Source organism: Centroberyx gerrardi, chromosome 5 (assembly GCF_048128805.1).
Source record: "Centroberyx gerrardi isolate f3 chromosome 5, fCenGer3.hap1.cur.20231027, whole genome shotgun sequence".
Classification (NCBI taxonomy): Eukaryota; Metazoa; Chordata; class Actinopteri; order Beryciformes; family Berycidae; genus Centroberyx; species Centroberyx gerrardi.
Genome location: NC_136001.1, coordinates 26,027,513 through 26,051,557, shown reverse-complemented (window position 1 = coordinate 26,051,557; position 24,045 = coordinate 26,027,513). Strand labels below are relative to the sequence as shown.

The window sequence follows — 24,045 nt, the reverse complement described above, 5'->3', positions numbered from 1 at the left end:
ACTGTTGGGGCAGACAGGAGGCCTAGCAGACATGACGGCTCTCGCAGAAAAGAAGTGGAGGGAAAATATGGTTTTGATTTAGAATTCAGACTGAAAATCCATCAAGATTTGCTCAACAGATGCATCTGTCAAGCAGGTGGCGACACACAAAGTGGACTGTATAATCACACTCTCATTGGCTGTGGCTGGGCACAGGTGTGTGTGTGTGTGTGTGTGTGTGCGTTTGCGTGCATGTGCACGGCCATGCATATCTGCTTGGAAAGCAAACATGAATCTATATTCATTACAGGAGGTGCTCTGATATCTCCAAACCGCACGACAGCCAACAGGCTATGTTCAAAAACCTGCATTTATATATGTATAGTGAGTGTGATCGCATCACTGCTTAAGGAGAGGCAATTCAGTCTTCCATTGACTGGCACTGTATATTGTTATCGATAAGGCATTTAGGCAGTGCTGAAGGGGACCTGCCAAAGTAGACAACCTCTTCCACAATCCATATGCACGAACCACAAGGCTTTCAAAAAGGGGGTATTTAAATACAGCGTTGTGAAGTACTACATTGGGGACACATGATGCGTCTCCTCCAAACTTGGCTTTTTTTCGAGTGTCAAGAGAGAATCAAAACTTTTTTGTGAGGTTTCTGGGGCCAACAACACAAACTAAGCAGCTATGGGATTGGAACCTCTTTTATGTCACATTATCTGTCGCAGCAGGGAAATGCAAGTTCCGCTGAAACTTGATAGCAGTATGCCATAGTAGCATAAAATGATGCACGTCACTTATTGCTTCTAGACTTTTACTTCTACTTTCTCATTTACCATTGAATGGCTTGGCACATTCATGGCAGCATGAAGGGGGGGTGGTGGTGGCAGTCTAATGGCCAGAGAAGTGGGTTGGGTTGAATGCCTGTCGTGGGTAAATCTGCTGGGGGAAAGTGAATACACAATACTCTCTCCTCCATCAACAACTTACCCTCAAGAAGTCATTGTGCATGACACTTTCTTGCAGACCCCCTACTGCTCAGGTGGAGCTGCTCAGTGGCCAACAGCATGAGACTGATTGTACTGGGCAGGTCCTGAGTATGAACATATGAATAACTGTATGAACGCAAAGCAGGGTGTTGCTCAAAAAAGCGCATGAGTGCTTAACATATCTCCCCTGGATAAATAAAGGCTTTATAAAAATGCACCCACAGTAATGGATGATAATAGCATATCAGGCTTTTAGATGGGAGAGTGACATTACTTCAATGTGAGTGTCATTTTCAAATTGTCCTGCTCTCTTGCCTGGGCCTTCACACACACACACACACACACACACACACACCACAAAACAAAGAGCCTGGGTATGGAACTTGTGCATCTGGGTCATTAGCTTGGACAGACAGCAGGAGTTAGTGTGTCAGTCACTCACAGTGTCCCAGTGGAGCACAGAGACAAAACCTCAGACTTTTAGATGCCTCCCTGCCCAGCTCACTCAGTATGGGGGCAAAGAAAGTAACTCTACTTTCCACGAGCCATTAGCTGGTTATGAGCCACCCATCTGCCATAATGTAAACTCTCCCCTAAGAGCTGTCATTCAAGTGACAGGGAACCAACGATCCATATCAGAACTTGTTTTTTTTTTTTGTTTTTTTTAAAGAGTTGATGTCTGATAGTGAAGGAGAAAGACCTTTGAAGTTACTTGTCCTCTGTGGTAATAGGGACAATCAATCTGTGTCCACTTTCAGAGAGTTGGACTGCTCTACTGTATATGAGAGGAGTGGACTTCTAGATAGCTTAGCTCCAATTGAGCTGTCAGCTTAACCGCTTCATGGTTAAGTGAGTGTAGCAGAGAGGAGAATATCGGTTGGTGCGTGTGTGTGTGTGTGTGTGTGTGTGTGTGTGTGTGTATAGGCAAGCTTACCCGATGCATGTCATTCATCTGTGTCTGTGCATCCATGCTTGAGTGGTTCATTCTATTGTGAATGTAGGGAACCAAGGGCTCACAGCAGGATATCAGCACCAGGCAGAAATCCATTTGAGTCTCATTTGGTCAGCTCAGATACCCCACCAACCCACCTCCCTGTGGAGCGCCATACCCCACGTCTCCAGTGGGAACCCATGAAACAGAGCTCCATCCAGGGCTGGCGTCACCGCCTGCCTCCCCCTCACCCCATGGGAGTAAGAGGCCGGCAGACTCAGTATGTGTTCCAGCTAACGTGAATAAAGAGGAGGTTACTGTTCTCCCGCTTCCTCTCACTCTCTATCACATTCATGTGCGACCGAACATGGCCTGTGAGTGTGCCATACAGCATGTGTAAGAGCATGTAAACGCACAGTGTGTATCTGAACAAATGAAGCGTTGGTAGCAGCAGTAGTCACGGGATACAAATACGGTTGGAGGAACACACATACAAGCATGCGCATGTGCAGACAAGTGCGCACACACAAGGGCACTGACCAAAGCTCATTGTGTGTATGGAGATAAGCAGAGATTACAGGAGCCAAAGGCTCTGGAAATCTGAAGTATGCTGAGGGAACCGAGTCTGGCCCGGGATCTGTCGAGCCGTCTGTCCCCATCTACCTCCTCTGTCCCGAACTCTCTGTCTCTTCATTTATGCCTCTACCAAGCAGTGCTGGGACTGTCATGAAAAGATATATCCTCTTCCTCCTATTCAGTTTATCTTGGTCTCCATCGTAACCAGGGCCACTGAAAGCAGAGCCCCAGGCGGAGCGTTGGAGCCCAGAGGCAGCAGCACGAGCGGCACCTCGCTGGCTGACAACCAAGCCGGATGCACTATCACACAGCCACTGCTGTAGTTGGCAAGGACACTGAATAAAATATAAAGCTGAGGGTGTAAGTATATGTGTTGGGCAGTTTGGTGTGTGGGAGGAAGGTAGGGGAGGGAAAAGAATGCATGCGTCTGTGTGTGTGTGTGTGTGTGTGTGTGTGGGTGCATACAGATACGCACGTTAATCTGTCTTTGTTCATGCGAGTATTCTGTATTTGTGCAGTTTTGTGTTAGAAGGATAACATTAGGGTTTCATAAACTACCGTGTATGGCTTTGTGTGTGCGTGTGGGGGCAATAATCAAATTGAAAGCAGGGACTACAAAAAAAAACAAATAACCAAAGCGTGAGAAACCGAACACGAGAGGGTGTGAAACAAATTAGCGTGGTTGACTGCAGTGATGAAAAACAGAGCAGGCACGACCACTAAGCGCATGAAACACAGGCTTCCGCACCCAAGCATACTGCATAAAAGCACGATTAAACTTGATAAGACTTCAACCATGATTAGCCACAGCCATTTGCACGTCTACTGGCAGGGCCAAAGAGCCAGCACAAATAGGACTGTTAAGGTTTCACAGTGAGGACAGAGGTACGGCGGTACAATTATGCCATTTAGGCAAATTACAGTTCATTAACTACTGGAACTGACTCATTAACAGAGACACTGAAGGAGTGCAAATGGCTCAAATAATCTGAGAGAACATTGGTAAGAATTCGCTTATGTGTAAGTCGATACGATCTGAGAATATCTGTGAAATGGATTGATGTTCTGTCCACAGGGTCATTCTGTTCTGGAAAGCTGGTCTTTTCACTGCCCCATGAGAGGACTGGACATGGGTGAGCTGGCTTTGTGTGTGTGTGTGTGTGTGTGTGTGTGTGTGTGTGTCCTCTCTACTCACTGAGTCTCTTTGCAGCCTCCAGGGCCTCGGAGGCTGTGTCGGCCACATAGAACCGCTGGACAGCCACACCGCTCTCCTGCATCAGCTTCTTGCTCTGGTACTCCTGCAGATTCAGCCATCTCCTGGGACTCAGCCGGGTGCACTGCAAGGGAGGGAGGGAGGGAGGGAGGGAAGCAGAGACGGAGAATGAGTAAGTGAGTGACTTGTACACAGGCCATCCTGTGGAAGATAGTTAACACAGTAATAAAATGTACCGGTCTCAAGGGATCCATCTGTGGACAACTGTGAGAAAATCATGCACAAATGATAACTTTTTTTCTCTCCGACTCAACATCTCTCCTAGCCTGTGAGCTCTCTGCTGCAGTTTTTCGCATTATACAATACCAAAACATGTCAAACACCTGCCTCCGAATGTACGGGCTACATCCCTTCCCTTCTTCCTTCCTCCTCCTTTCCCCTCTCCCCTTTTCTCTCTGTCTCTTTCGCTCCTTTTCTTGTAATGAGCCAGCTAGGCCTAAGCTGCAGGACCACTCTGGAGCTGTTTGCTCCGTCAGCAGACACAGGCCCTGTCAGCTCCAGCTGTTGCTGCTATTAAAAAGAAATTGGCTTTTTAATGTGACAGAGAGACACAGGCTGTGTTAAGGTTAGAGTCCCTCTGCACCAGCACACACTGTGTGTGAGAGTGTGTGTGTGTGTGTGTGTGTGTGTGTGTGTGTGTGTGTGTGTGCCTGTGTACATGGCCGTGGGTGTGCACATGTAGATGTATTCACAGGGAAGATCATTAGGGAGTCGTTAAGGCGAGAAAGGCCATTAAGGTAAAGGGAAAACAAGAATTGCTAGGTAAATGGCATGGTTCAGTATGTGTATTTCCCAACCCAATTTGTAGTGGAGATTAATGTAACACGGTAATAAAATCAGGATCACATTGCATCGCATTGCTGAGGTAAGTAGAGCTGGACTCAAGTGAGCTGTAATCCACTGTTATGGCCTAGTTACATCAGTTAGGTCAGGACTACACCAGGCATTGCTTGGACAGGGAGGCCAATATGAACATAATCAAGGGGCATCCATGCAGATTATTATGCAATAAGACTTTGCATAGCAAGGCTAGGGGCCCTTAATCTTGTAATAACATCTGGATATTACTGGTATTGCAAAACATTAGGCTATGGCCTTAAAGTGGAATACTATCATTAAAGCATACTACAAGAATATAACCAATGCATTGTATACTATCAGTGTATTTCCATTGTCGTATCCTGAGTAGTAGAACAGTGGGTCATGTGACCAACTACAACATTTTCTCAATGGTAAGAAAAAGATTTTACTGAAAATGTGTGGTATCTCCCTCTGGGCTAAATAGCTCTAAATGTTGTTCATTATCTAAACTCATCGCAGTGGTTATTGGAGTTGCATAAAGCGACATAAAAGTCATGAGTGCAGGCAGCTTGTCCTGGCTGGGGACCAAGCTGCTTTAAATGATGTGTCTCCATTTGGACACTCTCCAGCACTAACCTGCAAGATTTAAAAACAAACAATGTGCATCTTGGGGTTTTTGCAAATTAGAAAATGAGGCAACAGTAAATGTTGTCGCCCATGCATGATGCAGTCATTCTTTTGGCTAATCATTTAGAAGTATGTTACCCAATGCTTGTATAGTATAGGTCCTATACTATACAAGCACTGGGTAACATACTTCACCCCTGTCCTATACTATAGGACAGGGGTGAAGTAGTGAAATCACCTGGTATACTGCACAGTATGGTCTTTGTCTGTACCTTTCAAAGTTATAAATGTTGCCATTTAGTTATTATGCCCTCATCCAACCAATCAGTGCAATTTTGTAAATGCCAGAGCACAGTGCCAAAATGCATCATCCCTGTAAGTTTCGTCAAAACAGTGGTGTCTGAGATATCCCTGAGTTGAGTTAAAAATGTGAAGGAATTACACTGACAAGGCTGTGTTCACATGTATCACAATTCATATTGAAATATTCATCAAAAAAATGCAATAAGATTTTTTTTGGTCAATATTTTGTAACCCTAGAATACCCTGAATATGTTTGCATGTGTGAATGTGTTTCATATGCCAGGCTAATCCCATTCTAAAACCACTGCAAGCACAGACAATGAATGAATAATGAAGGTGTCTTCAAGTGCAACAAAGACTGAGGAGCTGATCAAACAAGTCACATTTGTGAAGCCCCTTCATAAAAAAAAAAAAAAAAAAGATCCTGTCACAACCAGGAGGGTTTTGTGTGTGTGTGTGTGTGTGTGTGTGTGTGTGTGTGTGTGTGTGTGTGTGTGTGTATTGTGTGTGTGTTCATAGGCTGCCATCTGACTCAGCAGTGCATAGGGCTTGACAAGGCCGCTCTGTGCCTTTCAAAGTCGTCACTCTCTCCATCATTCATGAGGAGTAAAGAATGGGAACACAGGCAAGGGATAGGGGGGTGCACTTGTTCACCATCTCTCAACCATAAAGGGAGGGAGAGAGGGAAATGTGACCCAAGCTAACCCTTAATGGTTATCGATGATTAATGGCTAATGACTTGACACGGGCTCTCCAACGGGGAACTGTGTGATTGGGGCTACTGCTAACAACGATAGGCTATCATGACAAGAGAGCCTATCCAAACTATTATTTTTTTATTTGCTTGTTTTCAGTCCTAAGCAGAATCATCCACGGGGCTTTTCAGCTCAATTCACAACGGAACTGCTTGAGTGGTAATCCACAATTCATGCCAAAACCAAGCCTCTTCGTGCTAGAGCACACTGTATTAGCATGCTTTCTCCATTCCAACTCCCCTCAGAGCCTGACTGGAGACTTCATTAGAGCCAAAATGGGCTGTTTTCTAGAAGAACAGTACATGTTAGTCCATATTGGCCTCTTCTCTCGCATAACTGAATACAGTAATGAGGGGCATTTGTGGGTCACCTCTGCGGGCTCTGCTGCAATACTATACTATTCATATGTTTCAGCTATTGCAGTTTGTATATGTGTGTGTGTGTGTGTGTGTTTGTGTGTGTGTGTGTGCGTACATGTGGTGCCATGCTACTTTCCAGTCATTCCCACCCCCCATAGCACTCTATACCAGCCAATATTGATGATCAGCCTCTCTCAGCAGCAGTCTGGAGGGGTTCAATGGCAGGGCAAAATATATTAAATGCAGCTTTGCAAAAGGAGCCCTATAAATTGAATCGCTACTTTCTTAACACCTGCCTCCATCCATCCCAAAAGCCTTCCAATGTCCTACTTTGGACGCATTACATTTGTTCACGCTTAAGCTATTCACTGGCACAGACAACACTTGGACATGACCTTCTTCAGAAACTGCTGTTTTTTTAACAACCTAACTGTCCTCACTTCGACACACTGGAAGGTGTTTTTTTTTTTTTTTCTTTTGGAGCGAATTGGCAGAGTGATGGTGTGTAAGCGAGTATGTGTGGGTGCGTGTCCTTGTTTAAGTGTTCCGCAAAGCATTCTCTCTCTCTTTCTCTCCGTCTGTCACTCGTTCCTACACGTCCACTTCACTTTAGCAGAACATATCCCACAGCCCTAACAAGGCGAGCTGCAGAACAAGTTCTCCCTGTTCTGTGGACTTATTTGACTGGTGTGAGGTTATCTGCAGGCTTCTCCCTCTCCCCCCTCTCTCTCTCTCTCTCTCTCTCAATACATCCGCTTTCCTTGCCACTCAATCACTCACCTTGGGAGTATCAACTCTGCTGGTCGGGTGTTTGTGCATGCACATACAGTGTGAATGTCTCCATCTGTCAGTCTGTCTATCGGTCTGTATTCGACCAGAGGAAATGGCACATGAGAGCCTGTCACAGAGATCCAAAGAGGCCCAAAATCATACTGAGACTGTGTAGTCAAAGAGAATAAACAACATTCACTGCCTCTTACAAAGAACAGCATTGTTCCAGTATACAAAGACCCTCTTGAGCCTTTTAGCCAAAATAAATTCAAATACAATGAGCAATCCCTTTGCACCTCACAACAACTGAATTAGGCTAGGTCTTTGAGAGTCCCTGACAGTAAGTAGATCAAAACATGGCAGAATAGCCTAAAAACACAGGTGGCTTAATTTGAGCTTAAAGCTACTGCCAAAGTCTACAGGGAAAGAGAAACTCTTTTTAATCTCAATTCCTGCCAAACTCAAGAAACACCTTGGTGGAGAAAGAGGCAGCAACCGTGTGAACCCGCAGAGTGCTTGGAGAGGCCAGTTAGCTAAGCCTCCCATACAAGTACATATCAGACCCCAACGGAGATGGCTCTTCTGTCACCGAAACAAGGGAGGAATAAGGAGTGGAAAAAAGAGCTAGCGAGAGTTCTGAAAATAACAGCCGCTGCTTACTGGAGAAGTCAAGCGGGGCTGGCGGGGTCCCTCCAGGCACAGACAGTTACCTTGGGCGAAACAACAGAGAAGGGATAGGCACCCACAGCCCTGTATAGCATGCCACAAACCCACTAACTTGACTAGCTTGACTAAATTAACCCTTAGACTAGCTTGGCACACTCAAAACTATATTTTTAACTGATTTTTAGCATACTTATACAACTGAACAATATGTCAGGATGAATCCAATTTATGGATCTTGTCTATTAGGCCTATGTAGCCTATATGTATACAAAGTATTGAGTATAATATCAAGTCAAATTCTTTGTCCATGCGATGCAGCCTGCTTGGCAAATAACGGTGATTCTGATTCATTATGTAACCTATTATTCAGCCTGCAGTTCTGTGTATGCCCAACCTAGCCTAGTTTGGGTTTACTGTTGCCACACAACATAGCTGTTTGTTTAACCTATCCACTTCAAACAAGCTTAATAGAAGTCAAGTCACAGTTGAGTCATGTTAAAAAGGCGCAACTACATAACGCAAACCATAATATCTTAGCTAGGCTGGCAAGTCTGGACTTTCACATGTGAACACAGCAGTTCAAAGTCCAATATATGGTTAATCATGGCAGACCACAGGCATGGTTTCAGTCACTCTGAGTCATGCTCAATTCTAGAAGATAGCCAAGTCATGTAGTGCTGGGGTCTTGACAGTAGAGGAATGATGCAAGTGCTACAAGCCTGCCCCAGGAGAGAGCAGTAAGTGGCGGATGGCAGCAAGGCAGCCAGGCAAGCAGGCGGCTGGCCTACGCTCCCATGAGACCCTCTCTCTACAGTAATTATCTTCATCAGCGCTCTGGAGACTATCCTGCCCAGCGCTTATAACTAACTACTGCTCCAGTTAGTCCTAATGCACACACATACACACACACACACACACACACACACACACACACACACACACACAGAAGCCAGGAACAGAGACACACATGGGATACACACACTGGCACAGAGACACTATGGCACAAACAAACTTGGATGATCTGACATGGGCCCTAGACGGGATAAAGTATTCACAGCACACTCTTTACTTCTACACACAAAAGCACTCAAAATCTTTCTCACGAACACAGCAAAGAGATGGGGAGGGTGTTGGGGGCTGGGGGTTGGGTGGGCGAGAGGGAGTAGGAGAAATGATAAAGAGCAATACTCTCCATTAATATATGAAGATGGAAAAAAAACATGGCAAAAAGACATTTATGAAAACAGGTCTCATTCATTTTGTAAATGAAAAAAGGACAATATTCCTCGGTGGCACTGTCATAAAACACAAAAGGCAAAAAGTCAGTTAGTGGAAATTAGAAATGCAAGCCTTCACTTCAGAAGCCAGGCTTATGCATCAACAAGCAACGCACCTCCTCCTTTCGCTCTCCATCTTTTGCTCAAACCACTCATGCTGAGGGAGTACTGAGCTCACCCACAAACCACCAGAGGCAGGTAAAGGTTGCGCAAAAAACACGGACCTGGCTTTACTTTCAGGTCAGTGAAAAGTGAATTTGTTGACGAAGGCTTGGCTAAACCCACACAGACTTATTGATGTGACACTACTCCAATAATAGCCCGCCATCTTCTTCACCATTGACATTGCATTTGGATTTTCTTACAAAAGCACAGCAAAAACTTTTGGCACAAACTTCAAGTTGGTGCAGAGGGGAAGCACTTACTTTGTGAAAGAATTTTGCTCTCAGCAGGCTTACAGCAACAGTCGTGACATTCAGCGAGTGATCACAAACTGTCACAGCAATACGCTGTACTTCAAAATATAGAAACAAACTTTTTTCCTTCTTGGGGTAGGGCTTATTGCTTAAAGCCAAAAAAAGATGTTGATGTTGCTTTTGATTAATGGCTCAAAAAAAAAATATCTTCTGATCACAAAAAGCCTTAAAGAAATAAATGAAATCATATCATATTCTGTTTAACCAAGTCATGTAATCAGCTCACAGTTCCCAAAGTCATTAACCAAAATTGCTTTGACATTCAAAAGTGAAAATGAACAAAGGGAATCCTTAGAATGCTGAAATGTGCTGAGTAAACTATGTGTTGGATAGATGGCCATACGGCCCCGCTCTTCACAGAGCACTCGGAGTGACTGTCCCCTCACACAAAGGCACAGAGAGGACAGACAGTGCTGTGGCAGCAGCTGCATCAGATTGCCAAGTCCCTGTCGCAGATGCACTGATGCAGGAGTGGCGTGGAAGGACAAAGCCTTGGTATAGGGCAATGCTGCTCCCACCCATCTCTTTGGCTCCCATTATTTTTGGATAGTCCATATGGTATTCAGCAGAGCAACATGCACCATCAGGACTTAAGAGGCACAAAATTGTGCAGTCCCTTGTTTTGGTGAGAGCAGGATGCGCAATGTCACACCACACTTGTCGTGAGAAGTGTCATCACAGTGAGGAGATGTCTGATCTTGGCACTTTGCAAAGTCATTCCAAGACAGGCCACTACTTTATCGTTTGCCCTTCTGTTAAACTTAAGATGGAGTCAATATCCTAGGGCTAATTTAAAGCAGTTGTCTTTATCACTATGAGAGAGGGGAACAATGTCAAACAGTCACCGTCTGACAGAGTAGTTCTGGCTCCCATGGAGATTTATTAGAGCCATAAGCCTTCATTTACAGCGGAAGGTTACAAAGCAGGCAATCACCTTTGATCAGGCCCATAAACAGCAGCTAGTCAATGCTGCGCTGCTCGTCAATCTGTCACTCAAAAACTCGGAGGGTTGACAACACAGGTCAAAAGACTCATTTGTTTCTTGAATGGAAGTGGAGCCAGATAGGCTCCAGCCAACAGTTGTGATGCTGCCCAAGCAGTTGGTAACATTAGGGCAACATTATCTTTAAGCACAGGCTATTTATCTTACTAAGGACTTCAGCACTACTCCTCAAACTATCCTATACAATCCAGCCAGGCCTATATCTTGGTTTAGCCATAAAGTATAGTACATCGCCTCGCAAGCCAGACGAGTCTATATCATACATATAGCATTATGCTAGCCAAGGCGACTGGTGAATGCATCCTATTTCAGGCTGTGTTTTCACTGAATGATGGACATTTCTATGAGAACCAGTGACACCCAGTGCTCTGCTACTAACAGCAGTGGACATGTTGGAAACAGATCTCTGATAGATGATGTTGAAGGAACATGCAAAGTGGCTGCTGCTGCATGAGCCAATCAATACCGTATAGGACACCTGAACAAGAGCCAACTTCATCAGTCATTCACCCTTCAGAAGTTAAAAAAAAAAAAAAAAGTATGTAATTAGTTGTGGAGTGCTTAGGTTTAACATTTTATAATTTATGAATATAGAAAAGGCCTTAACCTGCACCATGAAGGGCTGCATTAAAGCAGCAGAGAGCAGAATGAATAGATGCCTTCAGAGCATAAGACTCCATCCCACTCTTGCAGAGCCCATCATCATTAACATGTCTCAGAGGCTGGACATAGTGCTGCTCCATTAGGGGAAAAACTCAATACGTCGATACGGGATTGATTCCTAAAAGAGTCTTTGCAAAAAACAAAAAACGCAGCTGCTTTCGTTGTCACTGAGGAAAGGCCTGACTTTTTTCAGTAGGCATATTCATGAGGACTGTATTGATGCGGCCCGTCTGACACTGCTCTAAGAACAGGAAAAGAAGCTTACGGGGCTCCAATCAGGGTGGTTTTAGTTGTTCAAAAGGGCCTTTGAGATCATAAGTACTCTGAACGTCCTCCTAGTGACTGTCCTCCTAGTGACTGGCCTGTTTGTGGCTTACAACATAACCCATGGGAGGACGAGGATATGCTGCACTAGCTGCTCTTAAAACTTCAATAAATCTGTATTGCAAAGAAAAGGTTAGGGCTGCATAACTACAGCTAAAATTATAATCATGATTATTTTGCTTAATACTGTGATTACGATTAGGCTATGTCTGGTTTGGTTATGGGACCTGAATTAGGGAGACTCACTGTTCCTGTAATAGACATGAGGATAAGGATGGGATGCTGCAGCAACCTTCACCTTCATTATACTGGACTTTGTGATGATTCTTGAGGTGGTTGACAACAACTCTACAGTATCTGTGCTTGCTTCTCTTCATCTCGGCTAGTATTTCCAAATGACAATGACCTGTTTTTGGCTACTACAAAGATTGTGTTCACACTCTGAGGATGGATTTGCCTCTCTATCAATCAGTTGTTTTTCCCTTCTTACCCAACGTGTGGACTGATGAAATGCCAGCTAGTCATTGAGTTTTGGCTATTCACGACTTCCTGTTCAAGCGCTAGGCAACTTGTTTCTTCTGCCAGCAACATGCACAGCCCAAGTCCTTTTGCTGTGCTTGTAAATGAATGGCTTTGGTAGATGTACAGACAAAACACTATGCTATGCACTCGACGGCTGAGAAGTCTCAGTGCTCATTGTGAATAGAGGAGGAACATTAATGGAAGCACTTAATATGATAGTATAAGCATATAGGCATTCCACATATGAAATTAATTTAAATTAAATGTTTACATATCTTACAATTATCACGTCATGGAAACTTTTGATCATGGAAAATGAAAAAAGAATTGTCTACACAAAAATAATTTGGCACTAGACAAGGCCGTTTTTCCCGTCTAAACATAATTCCTATAACTCTCGCCTGTACAAGGCTGTCCAACTGCGTTCTAAAACCCAGACTACAGGCAGTGGACAACTGGAGCTTCCAGGGACTCCTTTTTTGCACTGAATGGCCCATATTATACAGCGGTATCCCCAGATGTCTGGTGAGGTTAAAATCCTCATTACCAGTCATGGCCAGAACCTAAACCCTTTGAAATGACACCGCCTAATTAGTGACGACAAATCGCTGCAGAGTTAATTAACCAGAATGCTCCTTAAGGGGCATTATCAAATGTTTAAGAAATTAACAGATTGTCAGTTCACCGATTGTACCTAATTGATTTGTCCCCATTCAGGTTATGAACTTGCGTCTCTTTTCCCCATCCATTTAGCGAACCATCCGGCTAGGGTTTAAAAAAGGAACTCTATCTGTGTCCACTTGCATGAGCAGAGCCTGAATCAGAAAGAGCAGTACTCAGAGCCACTATAAAAATCATTGCCATCCTGATTGTAGTAGAATGTTTTTCTACTAATGAGGTGGCAGTTTGCTACTTAGTTGCAACTCATAAAGACAGGCAGTCTTGCAATTAGACAAGCACTGTGTAGTTAGCCGTGATAGAGGTGACACACGGTTAAGGGAATGGAGCGAGGCAGAGAAGCAGAGTTGATGTGGATTTTCTGCATAAACAGGCCAGTGTGAATCATCAGTATATTTCCACTTATAGCCAGCCATGTAGCAGTAGCATGCACCATGAAGCATTAGCGGGCTAATTCAGATAACCATCTAGCCCGAAAAAGCAGACAGATAGTCTCCTCTAATTAATGAAGTAACTGATGAGTGTTGATGGCAGAACATCCCTCCTTTATCCTCAGCTTTGGCGCTGCCTCCATAGATGTAGATGAAGAGCGATGGAAAGGATATTGTGCATGTTATTCTCACAAATTCTGGCAGAACTTACGGCCACTTTGAAGTTCGGGGGAACACGAGCATAACGTCTCGTCTGCCAAAGCATAACATTGTACTAGGCTAATAGACTGCATTTGGAAGTTAAACTACTGGTAGGCATTTGGATTAATTACACTTTCTGACAAAGCTGCTTTAGAATTTGTGTTTTAAATTCTAGTCCATATGTATCAAAAGTCAGGCAACTTGCTGTAAATGTCAAAAATCATATTGATCATTCAGCTATAAAGCAAGTCATGGACAAATTCACTAGGGGTATGCCACAAAATATGAACATTTTGTTGTGCACATTTATCTGTGCACTTTACACCCATTTGTGGCTTTCTAGGTCCTTGGCCCTTAAAAGCCAAGGTCGTGCTCAGGCCATTTGGGGTTTGGAGGAGATTGAGGTACGGAGCCTCCATTAGACTATGGAGGAAGAAATGATGTCTGTTTTGGGGCCAGGGCAAGAACTGAAGAGCAGAGAGAGAGCCAGGAGCAATGGAGCATGGCTCTAGGATTTAGATCAGTGAGATTTGCATCATTGGCAGGTCTTTAGGCAGAGCGGGTCTAATCTCCCGCAGACAGGCTTAAGGGAGGAAACCCTGACTGTTGTGTGTCTACAGATAGGGATTTCAGCAATTAGCATAGTTAATAAGAGAGGGTGTATGGAGTCATATTCAAAGGTGTCAGGTCTGAAGGGAAGATAATACCGAGGAAGGAGGAAATATAAGGATGAGCAACTATGTCAAAGTTCACTCCCATTGACATTCAAGTGCATATGCATGACTTTTACAAGGGAAATTGGCCACAGACTCACTCACTCATACTCATTAGAAATGGGGCAATAAGTTTAAGTCTAATTTTAAGACAATGGAGAAGTGAGTATGGCGGCTAAACATAATCTACAACATATTGCACTTTTATTTTTAACGAATTACAGCTGTGGAAAATCATTGCCATTGTTTTCTTTTTTCAGCATCACTCCCACTTCTGCCTCATTATCTACACTGGAACAACAACAGCAGAAGTTTAGCTGATAGGAGTGCATTGACTCATTGCATTCCCATTTCAGAGGCTGCCAACATTTCCTAATGACTGCAGCCCTTCTAAATTATTGAAAAAGCCTAAACACCTCTTACCAGCTACAGAAATGGCTATTAACCTTGGTGAAACGATATTCAAATCCAGTTAGAGCTAACTTGGTCCCCCAGTATCCCTTGCGGGGAGGAAATGTAAATGTGTTCTCGCTGAGACAGATGGGGAAGCCGCCCGTCGTTTGAAGTTCCAGCAAAAGAAGTCGTCGCTAGCGGAGGGCCCTCCACCCCCCTCTGTAAAATATTCAGGACTGAGTCTCATTGAGCCGCCTCTCTTCCCACTGTTTCCCTCCCTTCCATGCTGGGCTGCGACACTACTGGGCCACTACTGAGTGGCGACACCTTAAAAAAACTTTAGCAAATGTTTACAAATTCAGCACGGTGCAGCAACAGTGAAAAACAGCCTGAGGATTATCTCGCTGTGCAGACAAGAATTCAGGAGATTTGATTTATGAGAGAGAGAGAGAGAGAAAAAAACAGCATCCCACTCCCCCCTTAGAGCATCCTGGAGCCTAACCGCCTGAATATTGTGATGTCCCTTGCATTGTTATTGACAAATCATCGCAAATTGAATTCCTCAGCTGAGCTGACATACTGTCAAAGCTGATTTGATTCTATTGTGGAGATACCTGGCTGTCAATCAGCTCAGGCTCTGATACTGTGCTACGGACCAGAGAGAATCCCCGATCGTTACTCTTATCGCCTCGGCAGCTGGCCCAAAATAGAGAGAGAAAGAAAAGAGAGAGATAGAGGGAGAGGGAGAGAGAGAAATTGAGTAAGTAATAGAGAGAGAATGTGCATGTATATCAGAGACAGGTACAGCGGCCAGAAAACTTAAGATTAGAAGTTCTGCATGAGTTTACCCCTGGGGGAGGAGGGGGGGCAAAAGTCAATGTATGCAACACAGAGTAAAACGATCAATTGTTTGGAACGCTGGCAGACATCCAGGCTGGTGTAGATTGCGTGGAGCCTTGCATGTAGATGAAGCGTGAACACTAGTACGCAGCAGGAAGGCAGGCAGGGAAGGCAGTGGGAAATGTGGACTTTCACCCCTTAGACAACTGAAAAGAATAATCCAACCAAACAATAAATTAAACGGATCTTGCTAATCAAAAAGGAATAGCTAAGACTAGTCCAAGCAAATTAATAAGTCAAAAAAGGCAGAGCTCAAAAGGTCTGCATACATTTGCTAAGGGCTCATCAAGCACATCAACAGGAAACAAACACTGAATGCCATCATTTTCATAATTAAAAAGCATCTGTAGAAAATTCACTGGGAAATTTTTGTTCAATAACTATATGTGCAATATAATACAACTTTCATTATCTGAAGCCTTGATCCAGATAGATGAAGCTGGTGCCTCGCTACAAAAGCTATGCCTCATTATACCAACCAACTGAAAATATAATGCTTAGTGAGCACTATACCCAGTGTAGCGAAGTATAGTACATATTCAAGCAGTGTGTGCCTGCCATTGTGTATTTGTGTGTGTGCATGGTATGAACAGCACAGTGAATTGGAGGTCTCTTTCTAAGCCCCTGAAAGCAGGCCTGATCAGACTAGTGCTGCAAGAAGGGGCAAAACTTTGCCTTAGTTTTATACTTCAACCAGTATCATTTCCAGCCAGACAATCAGAGGAGCTGCCATGTCAATAATGCAAATGATGATCATCGTGGTGAGATTCTATAATCGATTCTCAAAGGTGGCAGTGTAATTTGTCATGTGGCAAAAGGACAGAAAGTTAAGGCAGAAAAAATAAAGTCTTACAACATTTTATGGGCTAGGCCCTGGAGTACAGGTTCAAGAGTCAACAACAATGACAATACTACTAGTACCACTACACATACTACTAATAATAACAACAACAATAATCTTTAGTACATTTATCTAGCATATTTTAAAAAAGGTGTTACAAAGTGCTTTGCAAACAATAAAATTGTCCGGCATGAGTACAACAATTTTACCTGAGAATAAAACAAGAACAGAACAGATAGATACAAAAGCCTGTCAGTAAAAATCTCATTTGAGAATTGATTTAAAAGATGGCATTGATTTTGCCAGCCTAAGCTCTTCAGGCAGAGGGTTCTAAAGCCGCGGGGCACTGACAGCCCAGTCTCCTTCAGTCTTTAACCTAGACTTCGAAAGGTCAGGAGGGCCACACCTAGCTGTATATAGAAAGTAACCATACAGTTAATTCTATCTATTATCAAGGTATAATGGAAACCACTGGGATGAGCCGCAAGTTTGGCGATCTCTGCTAGGAGAGGTCTAGGTCTATACTTGTTAAGAGCAAGAGGATTCAAATTAGCTTTCTACAAGAGGGGTTCCTTAGCTACATGCCTGCCCACATCTAGGCTACAAAGGTATGAAATAGAGAAAGGGGCTCCATGCAGCACATTCAGAATAAGACGAGGGCCATTCTTCAAATAGGAAAGCCCCCAGTTTTTTGAGGGATGAAGGAGGTGGAAATCTACTTCTCACTCAGTCAGGGTCTGAAATTTAACACCCAGCAAGCAACAAATCCCAGTAAAAAAAATTGTGTTAGGTGGATAAATCAATAAGGGTGAGTCACCCGCCACACTGCCCGGTAACCTTTTGAGATGATAACATTTGAATGCCTTGGTTATATACACTCTTTGGTTTTGCCTGTTTTTAAACTTTGTCCCTGCTGACCACTGTACACTCTGACTGTGAGCTAATCAAATCAAAGCAAAACAATGGCTCTGTATCAAACAGACTCCTGATTGGCTGCCTGTTATGCTGATCTACACGAAAGTGTAGAGTGTCTAAACTTCTGTTTCTCTGCTGCTTGGATGTTAACCAGCCTAACAGTTAGGATAGGATAGTAGATAAATCCTACTGAGTAAGTGAATTAACAAGTTTGAAATTAAAACACTAAATCTGTTCTATCCACAGTACCTGATTCCACACATGAAATAGCACTGAAAATGGCTAGGATGACATATTTCTATGAGAAATTTAGATTCATTATTTCGGCTGGTGAAAATGATTCTTGGCAGGGATTTTTTTTAGTTTGCCAGCCCTTGACAGGTGAGTCAAAAAGCGACTTTCAGACAATGCACCTGGTCTGTTAAATGGCCTCATATTCCTGCTGTTATACAATCATGCACAGCGATCATGAGACCTAATGACACCCATGAGGTGACTGTCCATACAATTACAGATCCTCCACCATGTTTAACAGCCGGCAACAGACATCGTGGGCTCAAGGCATCCTTTGGCTATCTCAAAACATAAACCCGCCCACATGTTGGACAAAAGGGTGAAAGACAACTCATCACACCATATTACGTTTTTCCATTGCTCAGCTGTCCATGTTTTGTTCTGCTTACACCAGGTTATGTGTCTTTGTGCATGGCCTTGAATTAGGGCTGAACAATTAATCAAAATTTTATCAAAATCGCAATATGGCCTACTGCAATTTTCAAATCGCAGGAGGCGCAACATTTGTTAAAGGCGAAATGTGTGTCAAAATACCATTTTAAATTAAATATTGTCGTGCTGCAGAGATGTCCTGGCCTACACATCATATTCTACAGACTTAAGAAAACATCTTTGTTTGGTACAGATCCCCGCAAAAATCACACCATAATCATTTTAATACGTTTTTCAATGAAAATGAGAATAATGATGTAAAAATGATCATTCCCTCTAATATCGCAAATCATATCGCAATTGCAATATCAGTCAAAATAATCGCAATTAGATATTTTTTTCAAAATCGTTCAGCCCTACCTTGAATACAAAGTTTCTGAATGACTGGCAGCCATATGTACCAGTTTTGCGAAGCTCGTGATGTGTATTTTTTGTTGAGACTGTGTCACAGAGACGTTGATTGAATCCCGTGGCAATTCTGAGGCTTTAGTTTTGTGGTGCTTAGCATCTGTCCTGTTAAGTGTTTGTCCCTGATGGTGAATTTCAACTTGTTACTACTGTTTCTCTTTGCCGATGCAGTGTGTCTGTGTGTAGGATATGTTGTCCTGATTTGTGCGATTGTTCTCTGTTCCTCTTACTTCATGAAATAACTGTGACCAATGCACCTGAAATTCAGGCACTGACTATTTGGCCTCTGTTAGTTGTCTCATTCTGCTTTGAAAACTCACAGATGAAAGTTTTGATTTTCAGACCTCTTGCCTCTAGCTGACACATACTGCTAATTGGCATTCAGCTCAATATGACTGGCCTGTGTAGTTGCCTTTGTGTTTGTGATGTAGTTACTTCAAAGTTGAATCTGTTTTTCATGTGGTGTTTCTGTTATTTTGTCCTACCCCTGTGGTTTCCGCTAAAGCCACAAGAGAAATCAATTCCAAAGCAGCCCAGCACAGCATGATTGTGAGAGATGACAAAAAGGTCTCAATTTGCCAGGGAAATCGAGAGCCTGATATTCTTCTTTTTTTTATTCAAAAACTCCTTATATTTTGACTGAAGTTGAGGTTGAAAACCAAAGTTATTACATTAACCATTAAATGCTTGAGTTGTAGCAATTATTTGATAAGACTGGAGGAAAATTGACCCTAAAGCCTTAAAAGCTTTGACATTTGATGTTTTACAGTATCACTGGACATTTGGAATTAATTGGAACTTCCATTTACACTCTGCATTTTTTCATTCTCACTTTTGGACGTGAGTATGCTCATTAAGCCTATAGGCTATGTTTATAGGTTTAACCTTTTATTTTTAATAGCCTTGTTGAGTAATACTCTACTACTCAATTTGCTTTCTGAAATTTTCTCCCAGTTGTCTCCGAGGCTTCATCCAGCCGACTCTACATTTCCCTGTCTATTAACAGAAAACATAAAATACTTAGAACAGTAAAAACAGTTAAAATGCAATGCAAAACTACTGCTCGGATTTTAAAACAGTAAGCCAATCTCATTTGCATCAAGGACACTTGGACTGTGTTTTTTTGTTTGTTTTTTCCCCAATTAGCAGCATGTTGTCTGCACAAGATTTCATGGGATTTTCACTTTTTTTCTACTACTTTTTCTACTAATCTACTCTACTTAAATTTGCATTAACAAAAATAAAACCGTATGAAGGATAAAACTAAATAAAACTAACAACATTCTAATTTTTAAAAGTAACTGATAACAGATTACAAGAAGTAAGAAGCTAATGGTTTAAACTAATGATCCACAAATGTCATATAAACAAACCATTTTGCCAGTTTGCTACTCTTAGCTCTAATTGATACAATATAATAGTGATTCCACCTAAACCCAGTTCAGGAAAGCTTTTACATTTGCTGTTCTAAACATCTATGCCACCTTATATCCATTTCCTGAGAAAAATCCTCTGCCGCACAGGACGTCATGAATTTTACATTTCCAGAAGCAGCAACAGCAGTTTGTTTGGAATAAACAGAGGAAAAACTCAGAAGCATGAGCAGCGATAGCCACCATGGCTGAACAGACGGAGAAAAGACCGGTGCAGCACCTATAGAAACTCAAACTTCATCAACAGATTAATTGCTCAGAGGAGGCGGGCAGGCTAAAAAGGCAGCAGACGGTCTGAGAGCCAAAGTGAACATCGGCATTGCCTTTCCAAGATGAAAAGCACTCCAAGATGAGAAGGGACTGAAGAGAGATGCAGATTTAGCTCTTCCTCTTTAAGATTGGTTGAGTGTCTTTATTATTATGTTGGACCCGTGCCTACACTGAGTGCAAAACACCAAGGCAGCGTGATTGAAGTTTTTTGCTCATTTCCTGCATCCCCTTCCTGTTTTATATTATTGTGGATCGTTTTCCAGTGCTTTCATCACATTTTGAGATGAGTGCTATTTTTCTTTGATTTTAGTTGTTTTAAAAAGTAAATATTTTGACACAGGTCTGAATATTACAAGTTACTCCCAGTAAAGGAGGCAGCAAATTAAAGCCGTATTTGTGTCAAATCCAGGTTTAATTTCTGTTTAATTTTACGGTCTACAGCTGGCGGAAACATCTTGATTTGGTTTGTACATTGGCTTGACTGTGTTTTGATTACAGAGGGTGGGTCCTAATGAACCCGGGAGCGAATGAGCCTGAGAGGTGTGGCAAACCTGATTTAAAAGTAACGTTAATCGTGCCGTATGGATGTAAAAGCAGTCTGAATTAACATTAAATGTATGAAAAATGTAAAAAATTTGCAAACAACTCAAATCACGCTGGAATGGTCCTTTAATTTACTAGCTACCAAAAAAGTAATCCTGAGTACTCTAATGTCTTACACGCGCTACACCCCAACACTAGGCTAGTATTTTTCTGCAGTGCCTTATCACACATTCAAACACAACATTCACGTCTGGCAGTGGCACAGCATGAGTGTCTCCTAGTGCCACTGAGCACCTTAAATGGAGCACTTAAAATAATTGCCTTGCTCAAGAGCTTATCAAAAAGACATTTGCCAACAGACAGATTTTCCCAATCAGTCCAGATGTTTTTGTTTGTCCACTCCATATGTTCTTAGTAAACATGCTGTCACAAGCTGCTCCATAACTTTGTGAAAACATTCAATGCAATGTGATAAACTGTTTAAAGAAGAGAACATTCCAGTTCCATATAGCCTATGAATGATGGCTACAACAGATATGAGGCAGAGATGAAAAGTGTCATCAAGTTATTGACTGTTACATGTTTAAATCAGCTACCCCTCCTGCCAGCATGCAAGTACACAGGCTGTGACAAGGTGTTGGTGGATACCATTCACATAGCATTATGAGGGGCCTGAGTGCACTCTGTATGCTCCAAGAGGGTTGCACTCTAATTTAACTAACAAATTCTCAAAGTAGCCTGAATTTACACACAGACCAGTTTGTTGCCAGAGGGTGTTCAGATGCTCAGACTGCCAATTTGCGCATGTAGCCTTGGAAAAGCATTTAGGTTATTCTACGGGTGCAAACAACAAAATATTAAAACACGAGTGGCACTGCTGTCAAAAGAATCCCATAACTCCATTTCAAGTGTATTTTTTTCCACCCAGGACCCCATTCAAAACACATTTTACAAGTGCATTTTTTTTTCTTCCATTCCTATAAAGTTGAAATTTTGGAAATGCAAGGTTTTCATCTGACAGCAGTGCAACTGTGTTACAGCCTCAGCTAGCCTCTTTCGTGAGGCTTTGATTGAACCGACTTTTTCCACTAATAATTTGCCCATTTGCTCCTAAGTTTACCTATTCCGTATCCAAGTGGCATTAGAAAAGGCTCCAGCAGTGCCCAAATCTGTCACGGCCACGCAGCAAAAGCAGAGAGGACAAAATAAATATGGTGGGAGGCTCCACTAAGCTGCTAACACAGCGCCAAACAGTCTGTGCCTGCTTGGCTGGAGCGATGTTTAGAGTATCAACAGTCACCCACTCTGTCCTTTCCGTCAGGGCATCTGCACTGCACTAACTTTGTATACAGTCTTACTGTAAAACTTCCAATAAAGACTGGTGTCTGTCTCAAATAGTGTCTGGATCTCTCACAATAGCTGGGGAGTGTGTATATACATAAATAAAGACCAGACCCATATAAAAGGCAGGTAAAAAAAACAAAATGTTTTGATGCTTTACTGCTTTGTTTGCAAAACTGATGACCAGTAGCTCTGGTAGCCTACTGGTATTTTACCAAGAATATTAAATCACATTTTTTAAACTAGTTCATTGCTTGTGTGGTTCTTATTTCAGCAAAATATTATTATTGTAAGTAGTAGTAGTGGTGGTTGTAGTAGTAGTACCGAATTCCAGTTGCTTATAACAGTAATATTTTTAGACTATAGGCAATTCTATAAATTTGAGCAGTACAGTTATCGTATCACTTTTAGTCTTACTGTACTGTCAAAATAAATCATGGTCTGTCTCTAATAAAACCCTGGTGCTCTCTTTCGTTGAGGTAAAAAAAGTCCCAGCCATTATTGGAAATTGTACAGTATTAACCAGTCTCAATCTTTTCACCCTGTAATCATATGTGCAAACTGTAGGCTACTGTAGACTACTAGGAAAAGAAAAGAAAAGAAAAGAAAAGAAAAGAAAAAATAACAGAAACCTTTGTTCCCTACTGTGGGATCAAAGTGCAAGAGTTAACCTTTTAACCTTTTAACCATGGCCTTATCTGAAATGGTGCTGCAATCAGAAAGCTCCAGAGCTGAGGCATGGCTGCAGTGTAGAAGCACACCTTTCAGGTTGTGCTTTTTATGAAGTTGTTAACATGCCACTTAGGTTGATGGTGCACTGATTGCTCGTTCTGTCCACTGTAGGATACAAATGTTTAAGGAATAAATAAATCCATCAAATACCACATCAAAGTAAAAATACAACTTTTCATTTACAAGTCGTTTTTTTCACCCAGCAATAAAATGCTCCCTACTTTCTGTTCCATTTGTGCCACACACTACCTTGTCAGAATTATATTATACCACAAGCAATGCCATTTACAGCACAGAATGTATGAAACTGTCTGTGTAGTTCCTGAGCAAAAGGTTAACACTGCTGTTGATGTCAAGAGTCAAGAGAGACAGATCAAAGTTGCACTGGAGTTCACATTTAGATAGCAGTGCACGAGAGAACAAAGTTTTGCTCAGGCAGCTTTGCTGAATGTAATGTTTTGTTATAACTTTGAGGAATACACTGCGCGTGCCGTTACATCACCAGCGGACTGTCACACTCTTCAACTTTGATCTGTCAAACCCCCTCCTGCTAACTTAGCTAACCTGCTAACAAGGTAACAGCTCCCTGGGACGATGCCAACGGATACACGGCAGCAGAACAGGGCGCTGAACGGAGAGAAACGCATTGCCTATATTGAAAATTGTGGCAGTACCTTGAATTTGTCAAGAAACAGGTGTTTCGAGGTTGCTGCCCGCAGTCCTCTTGCTACAGCCTGGGATGCCATGGATGCCGCCATGTTGACACGAAAGACAGAAGAGAGAATGACGTCAGGACCATGTGCGCGTATATCAGAGAGCCCATAGGTCAACTGGCGGATATGGGCGGTGCTTAAAGAAGACGCACACACCATGGCACACGCACGCACACAATTCTCGGTTCATTTTGCATGCATTCATATTCATGACTCGATACGGTTTCAGTATACAGTGGATCATTTTAAAATTTAATTTTAACACGTTATGTCACGCAATATAATAAAACTGTTCTAAAAACCACAATTCAACCTTTTTTTTTTATAAGAATACCTCCAAAATTCCTCTTTTCTCCAATTACAAAAACTGAGTAATTTTTAAGAAAAAAAAGTTAGTTTTAAAAAATGTAATGTGATACAATCTAATAAAAACTAGAATCTAAAATTCAACTTTGTTATAAGAATATCCTCTAAATCAGCATTCCTCTTTTTTTTTTTTTCCAATT

The 24,045-nt window shown here is 42.4% G+C and overlaps 1 protein-coding gene across 1 annotated transcript in view; it reads right to left on the bottom strand.

The window, feature by feature from the left end:
* The window catches only part of suclg2 (succinate-CoA ligase GDP-forming subunit beta), a 94,894-nt gene extending 71,286 nt beyond the window's left edge, over positions 1-23,608 (bottom strand). Inside the window, exons 1-2 of the mRNA XM_071904436.2 lie at positions 23,501-23,608; positions 3,677-3,818 (exon numbers count right to left, since the gene is read on the bottom strand). Coding sequence (XP_071760537.1) covers positions 3,677-3,818; positions 23,501-23,584 — 226 coding nt within the window. The 5' untranslated portion in view covers positions 23,585-23,608. The remainder of the gene's footprint in view (positions 1-3,676; positions 3,819-23,500) is intronic.
* Positions 23,609-24,045: the final 437 nt, after the last annotated feature.